This window comes from Cavia porcellus, unplaced genomic scaffold (assembly GCF_034190915.1).
Source record: "Cavia porcellus strain 051 isolate PalLab524CR breed Dunkin Hartley unplaced genomic scaffold, mCavPor4.1 scaffold_4, whole genome shotgun sequence".
Lineage (NCBI taxonomy): Eukaryota > Metazoa > Chordata > Mammalia > Rodentia > Caviidae > Cavia > Cavia porcellus.
The window spans coordinates 60874516-60893305 of record NW_026947487.1 but is presented as its reverse complement, the minus strand read 5'-3'; the positions used below and the strand labels follow the sequence as shown (position 1 = coordinate 60893305).

Here is an 18790-nt window from a genome sequence, read left to right as displayed (position 1 = left end):
TACCCGCTTAGAGGAAATACAGAGGAGAGGAGGCACCGCACTATTAAAGAAGGGAGCGGTTGTTTTGCTGGCCCGAACCTCGGCACTTGGTCCTCAAACCCGGGCGGGAGAGGTGGATCGCTGCTGGGAGCCTTGCGGGCCCCTCCCGCACCGCGCCAAGTCCCGCCCCCGGCCGCAGGCCCCGCCCTGGATCCAGCCCCGCCCCGACTAGGGCCCCGCCCCCGAGCAGGCCCCGCCCCCACCCCCGCTGCGGCCCGCCTCGCCTTTGATGCGCCGCGCCCGGCCAATGGGCGCGCGGGGAGGCGCGGGGCCGCGGCGGCGGGCAGGGGGCTCGGCGCGCCCGGGCGTCAGTCGGGCCGCGGCGACGGCGGCAGGAGCGCGTCCCGGCGCCGCCTCGGGGTTTCTCGGTTCCCGGGCTGCTCCTGGAAGAGAAGAGCGAGGCGAGGCGCAGGGCCCGCGGGCCGGGCGCATGGCTTAGGGACGTCCCCGCCCGCCGCGCCCCCAGCATGGGGAAACTTCACTCCAAGCCGGGTCAGTGCCCCCGCTGCGCGCGCCGCGACCCTGGCCCCGCGTCCCTGCACCGCGTCGCTAACTCTCTCCCTCTCCTTTCTTTCCGGCTCCCGCCGCCGCCGCCGCGCGCGATGTGCCTGCAGCCGCCGTGTGCAAGCGCAGGGAGAGCCCGGAAGGTAGGGGCGCGCGGGGCCATTGGGGAAGGATGGGGAGGCACCCGGGCGGCAGTCGCAGGGCCCAGCGCGCAGGGTTTAGCTACCAGCACCACCCCAACCCCAACTCCCGCGACCAGACCCCCTGGCTGGCTGCCGGAGCGGTCCTCGACCTTCCTGCGTGCCTCCTCCCCCTCCCCGCGGTCCTGCGCTCCCACTTCTGACCCTAACCCCCTCCCCCTCCTGCGTCCCCGCCTCTGCGCCCACTCTTCACACCCGCGGGTCCCTTACCCCAGGCTCTTGCACCCTTTATCTGGTCCTAGCCCCTTCTCCGGGGATCTGGGTTCCCGAGCCCACGGCGCCCCTTCTCCTGACCTCAGCCCTCTTGTCCGCAGTTGGAGCCTCCCGTGTTTCCTCTTCGGATCCCTGGACCCTCCTCCCCTCTTTTGATCCATCCGCTTGAGGTTTCAGTGAATCCTCTCTCCTGAGGACCCGCTCTCTTGGAGTTAGCCCTGCTCTTGAACCCCGTGGACCTCTTGAGTGCCTTTGCTGGGTTCTCTGCCGCGCCCACTCTTTTCCTCCCTTGGGGTAACTTTCCTCATGCCGACTGGCAGGAGGCCATACTCAGGGGCCTCTTGTCATCCTGCCCCAGGTGACAGCTTCGCGGTGAGCGCTGCCTGGGCTCGGAAAGGCATCGAAGAGTGGATCGGGAGGCAGCGCTGCCCCAGCGGCCTCTCGGGACCCCGGCAGCTGCGGTTGGCAGGCACCGTTGGTCGAGGCACCCGGGTACGGTCCCCACCCTGTCCCACCGCTCACCCCTTTTCAGCCTCAGAGATTGATCTCCACATCTCAACTTTTAACACAGCACCTAGGTCCAAAAATCCTTCTCAGCTGCCCTTACTCCTCAGGTGACCCTGTGCCCTCCTGCTTTGGGGAACCTTGTAGGTCAGGCAGACACCTGTCTCCTATCCAGTTGGGGGCAGAGGGCTGCTTGGGGAGAATGTCCTAGCTGAGGAGGTGCCACAGGTCCAGTTGTTGGGGAAGGACTGATGGGATTTGGGGGCCTGCTCTGACTTCCACCTAGTTTCTGTGGCCAGCAGTCAACCCTACCTTCCCAGGGGTGGGGAGGAATTGGAGTTATTGGTTCTAGGGAGACAGGGGAGGCCATAGGGGTGTCTTGGTGGATCTTTTTTTTGGGGGGTACAGGGATCAAACTCATGACTGCGCGCTTGCTTGCAAGGCAGGTGCTTATGCCGCTGAGCTAAATCCCCAGCCCAAAGATCTGAGTTTGAAGTCTTAGTGGATCTTGTGGCCACCCTTACACCCCAGTGTGTGAGTGTCTATGACTTTCATCAGTACCGTCTGCCATCAGTGGAGAGCGAGGGTCCACAGAGGCTCAGCAGTGTCCTTAGCATGATCCACAGGAGAGAAAAGGCCTAGGTCTACTGTAGCCCAGGTGTGAGCCTGCACCTTTAGCCAGCAGCTTCCTAAGGTTGGAGTTGTTCCTGGAGGAGCAGTGAGTGTAACAGGGTAATGAGTGAGTACAGCCCCAGCTCCTGGCCTGGGACTGGTGTTCACAGATGTCCTATGAGCTCCACAACTGCACAGTGCTTTCAGATGGTCTGCGTGGAACTCTCGCAAGCTGAGGATCAAAGGATGAATCAACTTTTTGATGTGACATTTAATTTTTTTTTTTTAACTTAGAGGGGAAGAGACTGAGTCTCAGGTCCGGTTAGTTCTCTGGTCTTGCCATGGTTGAGGAGAGCCCAGTGGAGACTTAGATGTGTGTGGATTTGGGTGGTGGGTCCTGGCAGCTAGGTTGCAAGGGCCTGTGTTAGGGGTGGGCTTGTCCACTCATGCAGTATCTTCTGTATCCTGAAGAAGTACCCCTCTCTCCCTCTTACTCTTCTTTCCTCTTCCTCTTCCTCTTCCTTTCCCTCCTCCTCCTCCTCCTCATTCTCGTCCTTCTCCTCTTCTTTCTCCTCTCCTCCTCCTCCATGTTCTGGCTGGGGGCTTCTCCAGTTCTCTCTTGGCTGGGTTGAATTAGAGCTGCTAGCCCCTAGTGAAGGTCAAACCTTGGTGGGTGGGGATCACTGCAGTCCAGCCCATTAACAACGGAACTACAAACTTCTCTTTCTTCCCCCACCATCTCTAGTTTTTCATCTACTTATTTATTTAAAGGCCAATGAAAATGATCCAGTTTAGCCATATGAACAAATGCATTTGTAGCTCAAGAAAGAGGCCAGCTGAGTGGATTTCCATTAATCAAGTTTTGGGTTTTTTAGCCTGTTTATTTTTACAAAGTATTCCTGCAGAATGACATTTATTTGCAGTCCCTCCTTTTTTTTCCCTCTTTCCTAAACTGCCAGGCAGCTTTTGCTCCATGCTAGAGGGGAAACTTGAAATACAGCGAGGGCTTACTTCAATTGACTTTTATCTTCAAAGCCATAACAAATGTTACCCGCATGTTTTTGGTGGGTCTCCTTGGCATCCAATCTGAGAGGACGTGGTGGGGGGAGGAAAGAAGGAGAGGAAAACAAAAGTCTGTCGTTTTTAATTAAATAGTAGTGTTCCCAGCAAGAGGAATGCAAGCCAGTAAAAGTTGCCATTGGGGGAAATGAGGGAGGGTGGGGAGGGGGCCCCAGCTTAAGTCTGTGGCTTTGGTGAAGTCATGGAATTTTGTTGCCTGGTTTCTTCCTCCAGCTGAGGACAGCATGGGATGGTGCTTGTCCCCCTCTCCCCTCTCCCCCTGTCTCAGAGAAACACTGAGGGGTCATTAATATTTGTTCAAAGTACTTTTGAAGATGTGAGGCATAGAGCCATCGGCATGACATGTGTCGGGTGACTGGAGGGTGGGCCCAGCCATCAAAGACGTTAAGGAGGCGGGGATCTCTGCCTCCTTGGGAGTTATTCTTAATGGCTGGGCCTGAATGCCTGGCTTCTCACCTGCCTTGGTCCAGATGGCTCAGCTCCTGAGTCTGCAGAGGTAGGGAAGTCGGGCTACCCTGGGAGATGGTCACGGTGAGCCCAAGGTGTGGGGCAGCTCTGTAGGGAGCCTGGAAGGCATTTTTAGGTGGTACCTGGAGGAATATTTTTAATCTTAATAGCTACCTATTTTTTTAATCAGAAAAAAATAATCAAACCCATGATTTCATAGATATGGTTGCTTAGGATGAAGCCAAGTTAAAACAAATGGTGTAAAGTTGATTCAGAGAAAAATACTGAGTACCAGTGGTCAGCACTGTAAGTGCGAGACTGGGTGTTCAAATGTGGGGACACCTGGGGACAATGGGGGACCCTCTTCAGCCCTGTTTCGTTTCCTGAGTGTTGCCAACACTGGAGGGGTGGTTGGCAGGTTCTGCTGTGATATCATCAGCATGTAGGAGGGTGTGGGCTCCAAAGTCTGCTGGCTTCCAGGGCTGGCAGTGTCCTCCAGCCAGCTCCAGCCTGTTTCCGGGATGGCCTCTGTGTCTACTCCACCTGGCCTGTCACCAAGTGGTTGGGGACAAATTAATGGCTTATCCAACTAACATTATTACTATTGCAGTGACAGCTACTATTTATTAAGTGTCTGTGTATGTCAAGCACTTTGCTTACATTATCTTAATCTCCCCGTAACCTTCTGGAGTTGCCTGCCAGCTGGTGTGGACTGAGTTTCTCTCCCTTCCTGAAGCACTTTCTAGGAGAGAGGAAGTTGTGTGTGGTGAAGCTCTGTACCAGAACGTGGTTTGGGAGGGTGTCCCTTCACTCATGGGGGAAGGTTCCAGCTAGCTGGTGAGCATGTGGAGATGTGGTGACACAGGCAAAAGTGAGAGGGGCTCTGTTCTGTCCCCTTCCCCTGTGGGTCTGAGGAGCTCTATCAACGTTCAGGATGGGTTCTCATTGCATGCAAGGTGCCGGGGTGTGAGATGGTAACCATACTGCCACTAATGTAAGCCTGCCTTCCTAACTATAGAAATCTTTGAGGTCAGGCTTGGTTATAGTGGCTTGTCATCTCGTGCAAGCCCTTTGGCTTTGTGTACCTTAATTAGCTCTTCTGCAAAATGGATGTGTTACTACTCTCATTCCTAGCAGAGTTATAAAGATAACTTTTCAAAAAGAACCTGGATGGAGATGGAAGTGCATAAAAAGGGATTATGAAAGTATAGCTATCTGCCTCTGCCTGTCTCCCTTATGTGGAGGGACCCAGGCTAAGGCCTGGGCTTTTGCCTCTTCCATGACTACATAATGAAGTCTAAGGGCACGTGAGCTCACAGGAGAAATGTAATGGGAAATGGGCGGGAATATAAGGATTCTGAAAGAAGAACAATAGACTGAGACATGCACAAGCCAGAGAACCATGTGGTACACAGAAAAAGTGAAATAAGCATAATCATCTCAAAGACATAATGGAGTATGTTGGAAACATAGCAGCAACAGGCACTTTCTTGGAAGAGAAAGCCAATTGGACATATAGGGTTTGGGAAATGTAATGGGTGCATACAAAATTTTAACAGATGATTTTTTTTTTTTTTTTGAGACAGGGGCCTGCTATGCATTTCAACATGGCCTTGGGCTCACTTTGTAGCCCAGGTTGGTTTTGAACTCACATCGATCCTCCTGCCTCAGCCTCCCGAGTGCTGGGATGACAGGAGTGTGCCACCATGCCTGTCTAACAGATGATAGACTCGCAGGATGAGCTCAGGTGTTGGACAGGACAATATGGTAATGCAGAACTGTGCCTCTGTACTTGCTCATACAGTGTGCGTATCTGCATGTGTGAATTTGTACAAGCAGGTTTAAAACACCGCCCCCCGCCCCACACCCTTTGACCCTTTTGTTCTTTTACAGCAGAGCTGCCTGCAGAAATACACTGTGAACACAGGCCAGCCAAGCCTGCCTCTAGATCAAAGGCGGCTGCCAGGCAGTTTGGTAATTTGATTAGGGGGCACCTAGCACATTTTGATATTTAGGGAAGATTAGGAAGGTACAGGCTTGATCAGAGCCCATGGGGATGTGCGGGGCTGGGTGATGAGATTGGAGGCTGGCCCAGCTGCTGCCCGAATGCTGAATTCCAGGGGAATTACCCTTGAATGATACCACTTGGCACAATTAAAAGGCCCCATGTCTTCACCATATGGAAAGTGTTAGGCCTCCTTACGTGGTTTCAAAGCTATGTGCCGGGAGGTGGACTTGACATTTGAGGTAGAACATAAATTAAGTACTTGGTGTTTCAGAATTAAAAGATGATTTGCTTTGCGGCCTGTGGAAGACATAGTGTGGAGGATTTGGGCAGAGGTTCTTCTCTGCCATGAGCATCCAAGGGCAGGTTCGAAACCCAACTTTGCTTTCTTTACCCCAGAGAATGGAGAGGAGAGGCCCAGAAAGCTGAGCTGGTTCAAGTGCCAGTGGGCTGCTGGCTTCTTACAGGTCTGGGTCCCTCCGGCTGGTGATGGTGCTGTGATGTATCTTTGCAATGTAGGTGCCAGTAGAGGATTCAAGGACTCTTTTGTCCTTTTCCCTCCTAGGCTGGAGCCCCCGAGTCAGGTCACATATGTGTGTTGGTCTCCAGAAGTCAGGAATACCCCTGTGCATACATGTTTTGTCAGAAACCCAGGGAAAATCTGCTCCAGGAGGCATCCACTGTGTGCCTTGCAGGGTCTCAGAATGTAGGGGTGTTCTTCCCTTCACGTGTGTATGGGAGTGGGGAGAGAAGGTGAGATGGAAAAGAATCAGCCACCTGTGGTATCCCCAAGACACTTACCATATATTGAATGAATGAAGTAAGCAAGGAATAAGAGAAATTAGATTAAGTCACTGTCTCTGCCTTTTTCCCCCGACTGGCTTTCCTCTTTATTTCTGCTTCCCAGTTCCCTCTGAGATCCCTCTATCCTGAGTGGAAGAGTAGAACAAGCCTTTTTTTGGGCACTCAGCTTAATTGATTAACTAGGGAATTGCTAATTAATAATGAATAACAACTCATTCTCAATAATAGTTCCCTAACTGCCAGGCACTGGGGATATAGTAAAGAGTAGGGGATATGTGTCCGCTGTCCTCTGGTGGCTTTCAGCATAAGGAATGAAGGGCATCAAGGTACCAAGAAGTAGTGAGTGCAGAGGCAGTTGCTTAGGAATGATGCTCTGGGCAGGCAGTGTGGGAGGAGTGAGGGCCAGGCTCACCGATGACCTTGCAAGAGGGATGGATGGGTTTGTTGGGATGCTTCTGTGTGGGGTTGGGCTGGGTGGAAATCATTCCTTGTGCTTCTCTTCCTGGAAAGCTTTCCCTGTGGGCAGCTCTGACTTACCTGTCTTTCTGCACAGGTGAGTTAGAAGTAGATCTAGCCGCCAGCATACTTCATGGAGCAGGTTAACAGTATTGGCATGTACGGTAACTGGGGACATCATTCCAGGTGCTTGAATGGTCTGGTGGTCCCTGTAGTAGAAGAGGTCAGCTATAGGGCCAGGAGCTCAGTTGTGGAGAGCATGGGGGACTGAGGGTTGGGACTGGCTGCTGACAGAGGAAGGCACCTCAAAAGCCAGGGGCAAGAGGTAGTAACAGCTGAGCCCAGAGGGAACTGAAGCATCCTGCCCTGGAACTGCGCAGCACTTGTGCCCGAGGGAAGAGGTTGCTTGCCTGGGATTACCACACTCAGAAAATGGGACATAACAAGTGGCCCTTCAGGTAAGGGGACAGTGTAGTGACACAGGGGAGTCAGGGAGCCCAGGATCCTCTCAGCCCAGGGTTCCTGCAGCCTCATTCAACTGCCATGGATTCACAGCCACTTTGGTTTAGATACGTGGAGTTTTTAGATAGCTTCTTGGACTCCAAGACAGGCACTTCTACTACCTTCCTGATCTCTGTGTCTGTCTGTCTGTCTCATCGTTCCTTTTGCAACTCTGGTCTCTCACAGACATTCTTTCTCCTTCTCTATCCCGCCTGCCAAGGAAGGAAAAAATTCACTCTTACAAAGTCTCTGCCATTCTATCTGAGGGAAAACTGAGGCAGAAGCCCAGAATATCCTGGAAGAAATGCCAGAGAGAGCTGAAGGCCTCAGTTGTTGAATCTGGAAGGAGGGCTTTGATGTCACCCGGCTCCGTTTATTCTGGGACGCTGCCTGCTTCTTTATGGCTTCAGACTCTCTGCATGAAGAATGGCCGGTTTCCTTCAGGGGCTGGACCAAAGGCCCGCGTGTTCCCCGAAGGGTAGCCCGAGGATGTCGCCACCCCTGCCAAGCCCAGGTGGGGCTGGGGCCTTTTCCAAATACACACTCCAGAGACATAAGTAATTCTTTGATAGATTCCCGGGCAAGCGGAGGAGCTGTTTATCCCTGTGGGCACCAGTCACGGGGTTGGGGAGGAAAGCCTGAAATCCTCTGCTGAAGTCATCCTCAGCCTCAGCGGTGGCATGCATAAGCTCTGCCCACCCGCCTAGGCGGGTCCTGGGTGTGTGTGTGTATTTTGAGGACTTTAAGAAGTCAGTCTGGGCTTTGCATTCCTTGCTTGCAGGCTATGTGGACTGTGGCGGGTGTGCAGGGCTTTGCATGTGACTGATGCCTTTTGAGGGCCCAGTGAGGTGATCTCAGCTGAAGGGACCCTCCCACCTCTGCACAGAGGATTCTGCCGCTGAGAGGCAGAGTGGAATGATTCTGCTTCAGCCCCTATCCATGGCGTGCATCTATCCAGACCTTCAGGCAGCTGCAACACATTTTGAGTGCTCCCTTGAAGCCAGAGATACATTTATTCTGAGCAGGGATCACAGGCTGTGTTTTCATGGGACTTTAAATCTTATAGGAAGAAGCCAGGCATGGTGGCTCATGCCTGTAATCCCCGTACTTGGGAGGCTGAGATGGGAGGATTGTTGGGAGTTCAAGACTAGCCTGGTCCAGCCCCTGAACTGGCCATTCTTCATGCAGCTCAAGGCCAGCCTGAACTGCATAGCGAGACCTGACTCAAAAAGACCAAAAAAACAAAACCCCCCAAAACCCAACCTTGTAGGAAGAGATATTTTTAAAAAATAAATTGTACAGTTTAAGTAGTGATATGTTCCTACAAAAATGTACTGGGTGATTTTTGAGCCATTGGACATCATTTGGTGTTTATTTACTCTACAAATATTTAACTACCTTCATTATGCCAAGAACTGTGCTTAGGGTATTATGGAAACCATGAGGAATAGGACATTGTTTTTACATCATGGAATTTAGTGTGACTGGGACTAAACTCTCGTCTGCTTTTCTTCTCTTATTGCATTGGTTCGAGTCTCCTATATACTCTGTTTAGTAGTGTTTAAGGCCATGAGTGGTGGTGCATACCTGTCATCCCAGCACTTAGGAGGTGGGAGGGTCATTGTGAGTTCAAGGCCAGCCTGCGTTACAAAGTGAGCTCAAGTCCAGCCTGAACTGCATAGTGAGACCCTGTCTCACTAAAAAAAAGAATAATGATTAAGTATCATGTGTGTTGTTTATATGGTTAAGAAAAACTTGTTCCACAACTGGCTTGCTAAGAATGATAAAATCAGGAATAATTAGTGAATTTTATCAAATGCTATTGGGCTGTTGATGGACCAAACCATTCTGTGCTGGTATGCTATATAATTGGTATGCATGATTTTCATTGGTAGATTACCTAGTTTTCAATTTCTTTGCATTCCTAAAGTAAATGTCTTTTTGCAATGATACATTATGAAGCTGACCATCCATAAATGATTCAACCAACCAAAAATTGAAAATATTAAAAAAAGTCTGTGTTGAGCATGCACAGAGTTTTTCTTGTCATTACTCCCTAGATGATATAGTTCAACAACTAGTTACATAACATTTACATTGTTTTACAAATGATAAGTAATCTAGAGGTAATTTAAAGGCTACAGGAGGATGCTCGTAGGTTATATGCAAATGCTGAACCTTGTTATATAAGGGACTTGTCATTTGTGAATTTTGGTATCCACAGGCGGTCCTGAAACCAATCCCCTGTGGATACTGAGGCATCACTGTGCTCTTTTAAAATGTGACTGTATTTGATATGTAAATGTTTTGCTTTGGATCTCTGCGTGTATGTTTGTTCATTAGATTGACTCGTGGTTTGGAAAGATAGACACTGAGCAATGAGACAATGTTAGTGGGAAGGTCGGGGGATACACAGTCTAGATCAGAGAGTACCAACTGGTGTAGGGATAGGGGAGGGTCAAAGGTGGTCTTGGGGAAGTGTGATGTAAACTGAAACCCAGAGGTGAGTTGGAGGTTGGAGGAAGGGAGGTGTGTTGTGGTCATGTCCATGTTTGGTGCATGGACCAGCAGTGGGAGGAAAAGGCCTGTAGCAAAGAGGGCAGTTCATTTGAGATCCTGACGGAGGCCCAAGCATGGGCCTGGCAGCTTTCGTAGTTATGTTCTGGGCCTTGGGCCTCTTCCAGAGGAAAGATAAGTGGTGGGTCTGTGTGAGAGGCCCTGTGTGACTTTTCATAAGGGAGAGGGGGATATGGAGATGGGCTCTCGGTTGTAAAAATGCTTTGGAGGATAAAGAGGAATCAGAGACAGACTATACTCTATGGTTAGTGAGATTCCAGAAGTCTGCTTTGGCTTGGGCAGAACGCTTGTTTCTCTGGGTGTCATCCAAGGACCCTTGAGGAGCTTATAGGCAGGCAGGGGAGCAGGAGAAATAGAAGTGGATGTGAGGTTAAAGAGCAGAGGCTGTGGAGGCCAGCATCCTGGATTCCAGTCCTAGCTGCTCCATTTCTAACTGTGGAACCTCGCACATTGACAGACCTCTGTGTCTGCCAGGGCTCCAGCTGGAAATGGATGCACTGTACAACTTACTTGTTACAGCAAACTGGTAGATGGTTAAATGGGAAAACTCCCAAAGCTCCCAGAGTGTGAACAGGGTAGGGAGCCCCCACATGGTGTTGAGGCATCCAGACCCAGCCACAGTGGGCAGCAGTTACCTATCCTAGGGTAGAAGGGCCGGGAAAAAAGGAAAGTTACAGATCCCTGTAGGAGCTACAGCTGAGGCACAGGTCTGGGGTGGCCAGACAGGGGTCTTATGTACGGATTAACCAGAGTTGGAGCTGTGGTACTGCAGTGATGATGAGTGGGGAAGAACACCCCACCTTCTCTCTTCCCCAACCTTTAGGTTCTTGCCCAGATCCCTCCTTGACTGCAGAAGTTGACAGGCAGGAGTCCCTGGGGTTTGGTGTTCTGAGGTTGGCTTCTTGGGGCACAAAGCAGCACAGAGAAGGGGAAGTAAAAGATGGAGGCATAGACGGCAATAGACAAATCATCTCTGGACCTCAGTTTCTGCATCTGGAAAGTGAGGATAATGTTACCTTCCGCCTCTGGTGGTTGAGAGGAGTCCCATTGGGAAAGGATTGTAACCCCTGGCACATAGTAAGTGCTCAGTGCAAGGTAGCTATTGGAGGTGTTCAACCACAAGGCAGACACAGGGCTTGTGGAGATTGTAGGGGTTGGGGATTTTGGAAGGAGATGACATGTGTGGAGCTTCGAGCATTGGTAAGACTGAGATCAGTGACCCACGGAGACTAGAGAGATCATGTCATGCATGCAGCAAGATCTAGTGGGAGACAACTATCAGGCATGGGACCTGGAGTGCCTTGGGAATACGTGTCCTGCATCAAGGGGACAGGGCCACCCACTCCCAGCTGACTGTTGCTGATAGGCATCTGGATTTTTATGCAAAGCCTTCGTAATTTAAAAAATTGTCAGCCAACCAGGACCATAGTGTCCTAGGGGCTTGCGATTGCTGATTGAGACTTTTGCATTTTGGTGGTGATGGTAGTGATGAGTATCTGTGTGAGTGACAACGGGAGACACAGGAGAGTGCAACACAGTCCGAGCATTGTGTGTAATGCTGTATCTGCATTCTCTCATTGAATCCTTGCAACTGCCTCCTGGACTGCTTCCCATCATATAGATGAGACAGGCTCACTGTCCAGCCAGGTGAGCTGGGTTGAGGCTGACCCAGGACAGAGGGCACAGTACTAGCTGAGGCGCAGTGCTATGGAGCTGTGACAAAGAATTCCAGTTTGGCTGGAGAACCATGTGGGAGGGCAGGTGGGGTAAATATGGTGTCTCTTTGGGCTAGCAGGTGCCTAGAAAAGGGTACCAGAAGTGTGATGGAGATGGTAGAGTCCAGCTGTCTGAGTCCAAGCCTCAGGTGCTCTTGGCCTTGGGCCAAGTAATAGTTCTTCTTGGATCTTCAGTCTTCCCATCTGAGGAATGGATATAGTCCCTACCTTGGGGAGTTGCACTAAGGATAATATAAGCTCATTTCCACAAATGGGAAAATAAAACAGATCTTGTCCATCTCCTTGCAGCTTTCTTACATTGTTTACTAGTGATTGCCCAATGTGTGCTGAGTGTGTGACCAGTGTGCCAAGTATGATGCAGGAAAGCAACAAGGGTAGTGGAGATTGGAGGAGATTCTACTTTGGACTGGGGAGTGATGTTGAAGTTATTCAGATCCAAAGAATAAGTAGGATATGGCCAGCCAATAAACGGTTTGGTGAGAGCCTTCCCAGCCCAGGCTGTGGGAAGTGCAAAGGCCAGGGGCATGCATGACTGGTACACAGAGTCCCTGCTCCATCTCTGTGTCTGATTCAGGACCAGACTCTTTGCCTCTTGAGATGTCAGGGCGGAATCAGATCTGGCAGAGGGCTGAGCAGTGCCGTTTGGGGTGGAGCTGCTTGTGTTGCAACCCATGGAGAAACCTATGTCTACTGCTGCAAACCTTTTGTGACTCCAGTTTCTTTTCTTTCAGGGTAGGTGGGCAAAGTAGGGGGAAGACTTCAGTCCCCAGAAATAGTGTCATCCTGGAGCTGATTGGCCGGCTGCACGTGGGGTTACCTGAGCCTTGAGTATGGAACTGTGGGCTCAGTGAGGGTGAGGCAGTTGCATAAAGGACCCTTGTTAGCAAGATGGGCCAGCGTCCCCTCAGGTGAGGGCTGGGCTAGGCTGCAGCCTCCCAGATGGGCTCCTGCTGAGGAGATTTTTCTAGTTCAGAAGGCTGCATGGACTGGGGCCCCTACAGAGGCCTCTGCTTGCAGCACCTCCACTGAGTAGGTTTGGGGCATTGCTGAGGGCCACCATGCCCACTCTATGCCTGTCTTCCTATGTAACAGGGTAGTTTTTGACCTTGTCTTTGTTGTTTTGCCCTTCTTCCAGGGGTCTAGATAGACTGCAAAAGCAAAAGAATGATTTAAGAGAACTCCTGCAAACCAAGAACAGAGTGCCTTCTCAGAGAGTGCTGGGGGCTTTCTCTTTGCACTCCCCTATCCTGGGAAGTCAGAGAAGTACACTGGTTCGGTCAGTTCTTGGCATGGGCCTCCTGTCCTGCTGTTTTGTGGCTGCAGGCTTGGTGCGTCTTTAACTGCCATTTGCATGCACAACCCATGGGGCTCAGAAGGAGATGCTCTTTGCTGAGTGCCTGCCAACGCCACACACTCAGTCTTCACGACACCCTGATGAAGTAGGTGTTGCTAGTATGCACATTTTACCTATAGGTAAACTGACACATTGAAGAAGTCTACTGCCTTGCCCAAGGACCCATGACTTGTGGGTGACTACAGCTCACTAACTGAATTTAGTGACCAGAGTTAGAAAAATGAGAAAGAAAAGATAAAAGTGTGAGAATAATCTCACATAGAGTAAGAATGAATATTGCTTTGTGTTACTTTTTGTATTACTAGAAACACACACACACACACACACACACACACACACACACACACATATTTATACCCAAAACCATATAGACAGAAGGTCACTATAAAGTGTAATTCTTACTTCAGGTTATGATGTTTTCACTAGTAGATAGTTAAATGGGAAGACATCCAGAGCTCCCAGAATGGGGAGCCCGCATGGGGTGCTGAGGTACCCAGGCCTAGCCACAATGGGAAGCACTTACCCACTGTGAGTACAGGCTATGAGATGAAATGTCTAATTTCAAGCCCTACCTCTACTTCTCATTAGTTGTGTGACCTTGAGCAAATTCCCTAACATTTCTGTGCTTTTAGTTTCTTTCTCGGCTTTAGATCCATTTGGCCTATTGGTTTTTTTTTTTCCCCACCAAGGAAGATTTTCCTAGGACTGCAGTGAGTCCTTTCCTTTTCTGCTAACCACTGCACTTGCTTAGGAAATAAAAGAGAATGAGGAGTCCCTTGCAGACCCTATGGCTTCATGCCTGAGAAGCCACCCTCTGAGCCTGAACCACAGTAGTACCTGTATCCCAGAAGAAAGACATGGCTGAGTCTTTGGACTCTTGAGCCTAGGATTGGCCCAGCTTAGTTGTTGGGGCCTCTCCTGGCCTTTGCCTCATCCTTGAAGACATATGCTAAATAAGCAAGGGCTTTATTTCTGTTCAATGAAAGAAAAGTCCAAAACGTAATGACTGAGTCAGTTTGTGATGTGCGAAGATAATGCAGTTTGGGCAGAGTGTGGCAGGACAACTTCTCTGTGGCTCTGTTGGCCTAGTTGAAGTGGTCTGTCTGCGGTAGCCATACTGGGTGATGTGTCTGGGACAGGTGGCCTCACTTAAGGCTAACTTGGGCTCTCTTGTATCTTGATCATCTCAGATGGTCAGAATCCCATGGTGGCTGCATCCTCAAGAGTGCAAAAAGGCAGCTTCCAAGCCTTCTGAAGGTTTAGGCCACTGCATTCTCTTGGGAGCAAGTCACAAGTCCGGTCCTCATTTAGGTGAAAGGGTTACACAAGGTGTAAATACTGGGGTGTGGGATTCATTTGGAGCAATCAACAGAGAATGTGGCTTAGAGAGTAGCTGCTGAGAAGCAGAGATTAAAAAAAAGACTGAAAGGAAAGGTGTCCATTGAACCACACTGGAGTGTGGTCATGGTTTGATTTGGCAGGAGAGATCTTGTTGAGGTGACAGCAGAGGCAAGACTACAGTGGGTCAGGCCAGGACTGAGAAATATTTGCATGTCAGCAGAAGCACATGCTTTTAAGAACATTCATGGCTGTGTTATTGGAAGACAGATTGGTGGCAACTCAAATGCCCATCACGAGCAGACAGGTTCATAGCAGTGGTGTGGTCATTTCATGGGTTCCTGCTCCTGGTAAAAGCAAGATGAGTTGGAGACTTATGTGCTGGCAGGAAGAAAACCAAGAAAAGCTACCAAATAAACAAAGGAAGGACATAATTGTAAGGAGACTGTGACCCTGCTCCACGCATTGTTGGTTCTCTGTATGCCTGTTCCGTGAGTAAAGTCAGTTCTGTATCTGAGTTTCACATCTGCAGAATCAATCAGCTCTAACTCAAAATACTAAAAAAGAAAAGTTGAGCATGTGCTCCTTTTTCTTGTCATTCCCTCACTGACACAGTGTAATAACTGTTTACATAGCATTTGTATCCTGTTAAATATTACACATCATCCAGAGATGATTTAAAGTGTACAACAGTGTGTGTAGGTTGTATGCAAATACTACTCCGTGTTATATCAGGGACTTTGAGCATCTGCTGAGTCTGGTGTGTGCAGAGTTCCTGGAACCAGTTCCCCAGCATATACAGAAGGACAGTTGTATACAAAAGTCTGTTCATCCCAGTGTCACTGTATATTTGCAGATGCACAGAGAAAGGTCTGGAATAATGTCCTGTCAAAGATCAGGGTGAAGACTTCCATTTTTCATATTATGCATTTCCATATACTTTGGAAAAATGAGTATGTGTTAGTGTTTGGGCTTTTTCAAAAAGCCAGTACATTTAAAATGAGAATGAAGGGTGAGGAGCCAGGACAGGTTAGCAGTGGTAGAATAATCATATCTGGAATGGGTGGAGAGAGAAGACAGATGCTGGAGTGTGGTCTGGGGACCAACAGCTCCTGAGCCTCCTGGGAGTTATTTGCCACAGTCTTTGGTTTCCTCCCTCCTTGTCTTTTGAGTCAGAAGCTCCTATACTGAGGGACAGCTGTGCAGACTGGACCTGAAGGTGAGGTGACAGGACTGTTCAGGATTGGGGAGGGTAGAGGAGGGCATCACATCTCCCATTTATAGAACCATAAGGACCCAATGGGTGGTCCTGCAGAGAAGCCAGCGTTATTCTCTCCTGACTACCAGCTCTTGGTTGATAGCTCTCCCTCTTCTTGTTGGCCCATGGTGATAGCTCCTTAAACCTCTGCATGCATTAGAACTTCGCTGGCACTGATTGATATCTGGCTTGTCCTCTTCAAAGGGCTGCCTCGTTCCTCCTTTTAGAACTGGAAGGAAGAAGGATATTAAAAGGACAAACATATTGTATGGTGCAGTGAACCTTCCTGGAGGTAGACAGTTCCTGGTCCACACTGGACAGTCTAGGAGCTGTTAGCCTGTTTGGCCTCTGTGCACCAGGAAGATAGATGTTGCCACTAATAAACTGAATTTGAAAATAGGTTTTATTTGGATAAATTGACATGTGAATTTCAAAGGCCACCTGAAGCTGGCAGCTACTACACTGATTAGACCAACTCTAGACTCTTAAAAGATCAAGGGCTACTGTGGCTCAGGTGGGACTCTACCCTGGGTGGTGTTAAAGGCATATTGACAGCACTTGGTAGTAGAAAGAATGGTCTTCACCTTGTCCCCAAGGAAGCACTGGTTCACTTCTCCTTGGGACCTGTCTGAGCCCACTTCTTGGGGGCATGGCTCTGTTCAAGTTGGAGGGGGGCAACCCTGGCTGGCTGTTGCCACCACAGTCATGGTAGGGAATGATCATGGCCTTCCTTCTGGATGGGTAGATTGGAGCATTGGCTCCTGATGTCTTAAATTCAGTCTTCTTAACCCTGGGGATTTTGCTTGGCAACTTCTGGCATTGTTCCTGGGTGAGGGCTTGTGCCATTGGCTCTCAGCTGGGCTCTGGAAGGCATACTGTGCCAGGGCTGGAGGCGGCAACCCAGATCAGAGCCAGGCTCATCCTGGCAGTGTTTATCTGAGGCTTCATGGTTTGCAAGGACTTCCTCACAGTGACTTGTCAGTTAGATAATGTTGGCAGCAACTTGGCCAAGATTGATATTCCAACTGTGGGGAAACTGAGGCTTGAACACAAAGTCCATGAGGCAAAGCTCTTTGTGGCCACCCTTGCCACCTCAGGGCCATTTATACCATTTGATGCATGACAGATGCTTAGAGAACATTTGCCAAGAGGGTGAAGCCAGAGCACCTAGCAGCTTGGGTGGAAAGCACAGAGCTACAGAGGGACAGAGCTCTTTACCCAGAACTTCTCTCTCTGCGCCTCTGAAAAGAGCTTCTGCTTGCTTTTCCTGCTCTGCAGAAAGGGCCTCACTTTTTTTGGTGTGAGTTAAATCATGCACATGATAAATGAATAAATAGCAAATTCAAATTTGTCCTAAAGGCTGTGCAGTGCACAGGTAGCCTTATTCTCCTCCACTTTTAGAGGTGTCTGCTATTTTAACTCCCTCAAGGTGCCTCCAGCCTTTGTGTTTGTGCATGCTCGCTCCCTGGAGGGTCAGAAGAAATCCTCCTGGCTGATAAGACTGAGAAGGGTTGGAATTTGTATGGCAACTGTAATCCACTTCAGATGGACGGTTAATAGAAATTGACAGAGACTTAAACATTTGTTTTATCATATGCTACATGTTGTACATCTGGTTCCACACCTTGCTTTTTAAGTTAACAGTGTATCTTGGAAATAGTCCACGTTGGTACAGATGATCTTATTGTTCTTCATGGCTATCCAGCCTTTCCTTATAAGGATGGGCCATAATTTATTGCACTGATCTCCTCTTTTGTTGGGCATTTGTATCATTTATGGCCAGTTGGCTTTAGATCAGTGGTGTGTGTTTCTGTAGTTATGCTCTTCCTTCACCGCCTTGATACATGGGTGCATACCCTGATGTGATCTCCAGGCGTTGGTCTGCTGCTTTTCTGCCAAAGCCAAGTTTCTCCTCCTGGCTGGTAGCTTTGAAGGCAGCTTCAGGAAACTTGTGGATGAGTTAGTGCAATCCTTCTTTGTCTGGAGTTGTGAGAACCCTTTGCGTTTCAAACCTTTCTCAGATGTTTCATTCCAAAGTGTTACTGGCCCACGTAACCAGGGAGTTGACTTCAGGTGCACCTAAATCTAGAGCTCAGACTGTTTCAGCACAGTGACCTGTGAATTCAACTCTGGTTTCTTTTGAGTGAGCTTCATTCTTAGGTGGATTCTGTCCAGGTCCTGGTAGTTTGGCACTCAGCAGTCCAGACCTCTATCTATAGCTGGAAGAGAAGTTTCCTACAAAATCCCAGGCTACTCTTCTGTTGTTTTGGGGAGAAGCGCTCCTTGCTACTGCATCTGGAAAGAGTCTGGGTATATTTGCCACCTCCTCCATTGGTCCACTTGGCCCCCAGCCTTCCTTTCTAGCTCCCAGCCTTTCCATGATGGTCATAGGTTGATAATTCTTAAACTTCAGGCATTGGTAACAAGACCCTTGGGAATCTGCTGACTTGGATAGTGTCTCCCTCCTCAGATCAATATCCTTACAGACTGAGCTACAGTTTCAGGTTGTCTGTACTGCCCCTTCACTGCCATCTGTGCCTTCTCTCAGTTCAAGGGTTACAAGGCTTTGGATATGGGCGTCAGACCTGGGTTTCCACTGAACTGTATTAGCTTGGACTCTTAAGTTTTCTGACCTGCAAAACAAGGATCAGAATACCCGCTTTGGGGTGACTTTGGATGAAACATATTGCACAGAGCCACTTAAGGCTTAGCGTGTGGCAGTGAACAGTGAATGTGCTCAGTAGCCCTGAAAGGCTGCCGGAACTGCTGTGTGTCCCTGGAGATCCCCATTAAACCCACTCTGCCTCTTCAGGGGCCCTAGTAAGAGGCTCAGTTGCTGTTTGATGGGAGGAGAGATTCAGAGAGGTTGCCGCATCTGTTGGCTCAAGTGGGACCCTGGGTTAAATCTTCCCTGTTTACAAATGGGAAAATGAAGTCCTAGGCAGGTTTCAGTGGCCTCTCCAGGTGTCCTGAAATTAGTTTGGTGTATTTGTGAGTATTTTAATACTCACGTCCCTTATGGATTTTATGAGTTGGATCTCCTCCTTGGCCATAGATAGATCATAGGGCATGGCTCACCTGTGCAGTGGGGCCACTTGCAGGACTTCCCTGATCTCAGCTGAGTCCCTGCTGACCTGTGAGCCCAGCTGTGGCTCTGCTGCC

General features: G+C 49.6%; 1 protein-coding gene across 2 annotated transcripts in view; it reads left to right on the top strand.

Moving 5' to 3' along the window:
• The first annotated feature begins 328 nt into the window (after window positions 1–328).
• Window positions 329–18790, top strand: part of Nkd1 (NKD inhibitor of WNT signaling pathway 1) — an 88540-nt gene continuing 70078 nt past the window's right edge. Inside the window, exons 1-3 of one of the 2 annotated variants that reach the window (XM_063247139.1) lie at window positions 329–531; window positions 654–686; window positions 1315–1448. In XM_063247139.1, the coding sequence (XP_063103209.1) occupies window positions 507–531; window positions 654–686; window positions 1315–1448 (192 nt within the window). In that variant the 5' untranslated portion in view covers window positions 329–506. Of the gene's footprint in view, window positions 532–653; window positions 687–1312; window positions 1449–18790 lie in introns of those variants that run through there. The other variant, XM_063247140.1, reaches the window with a different exon arrangement.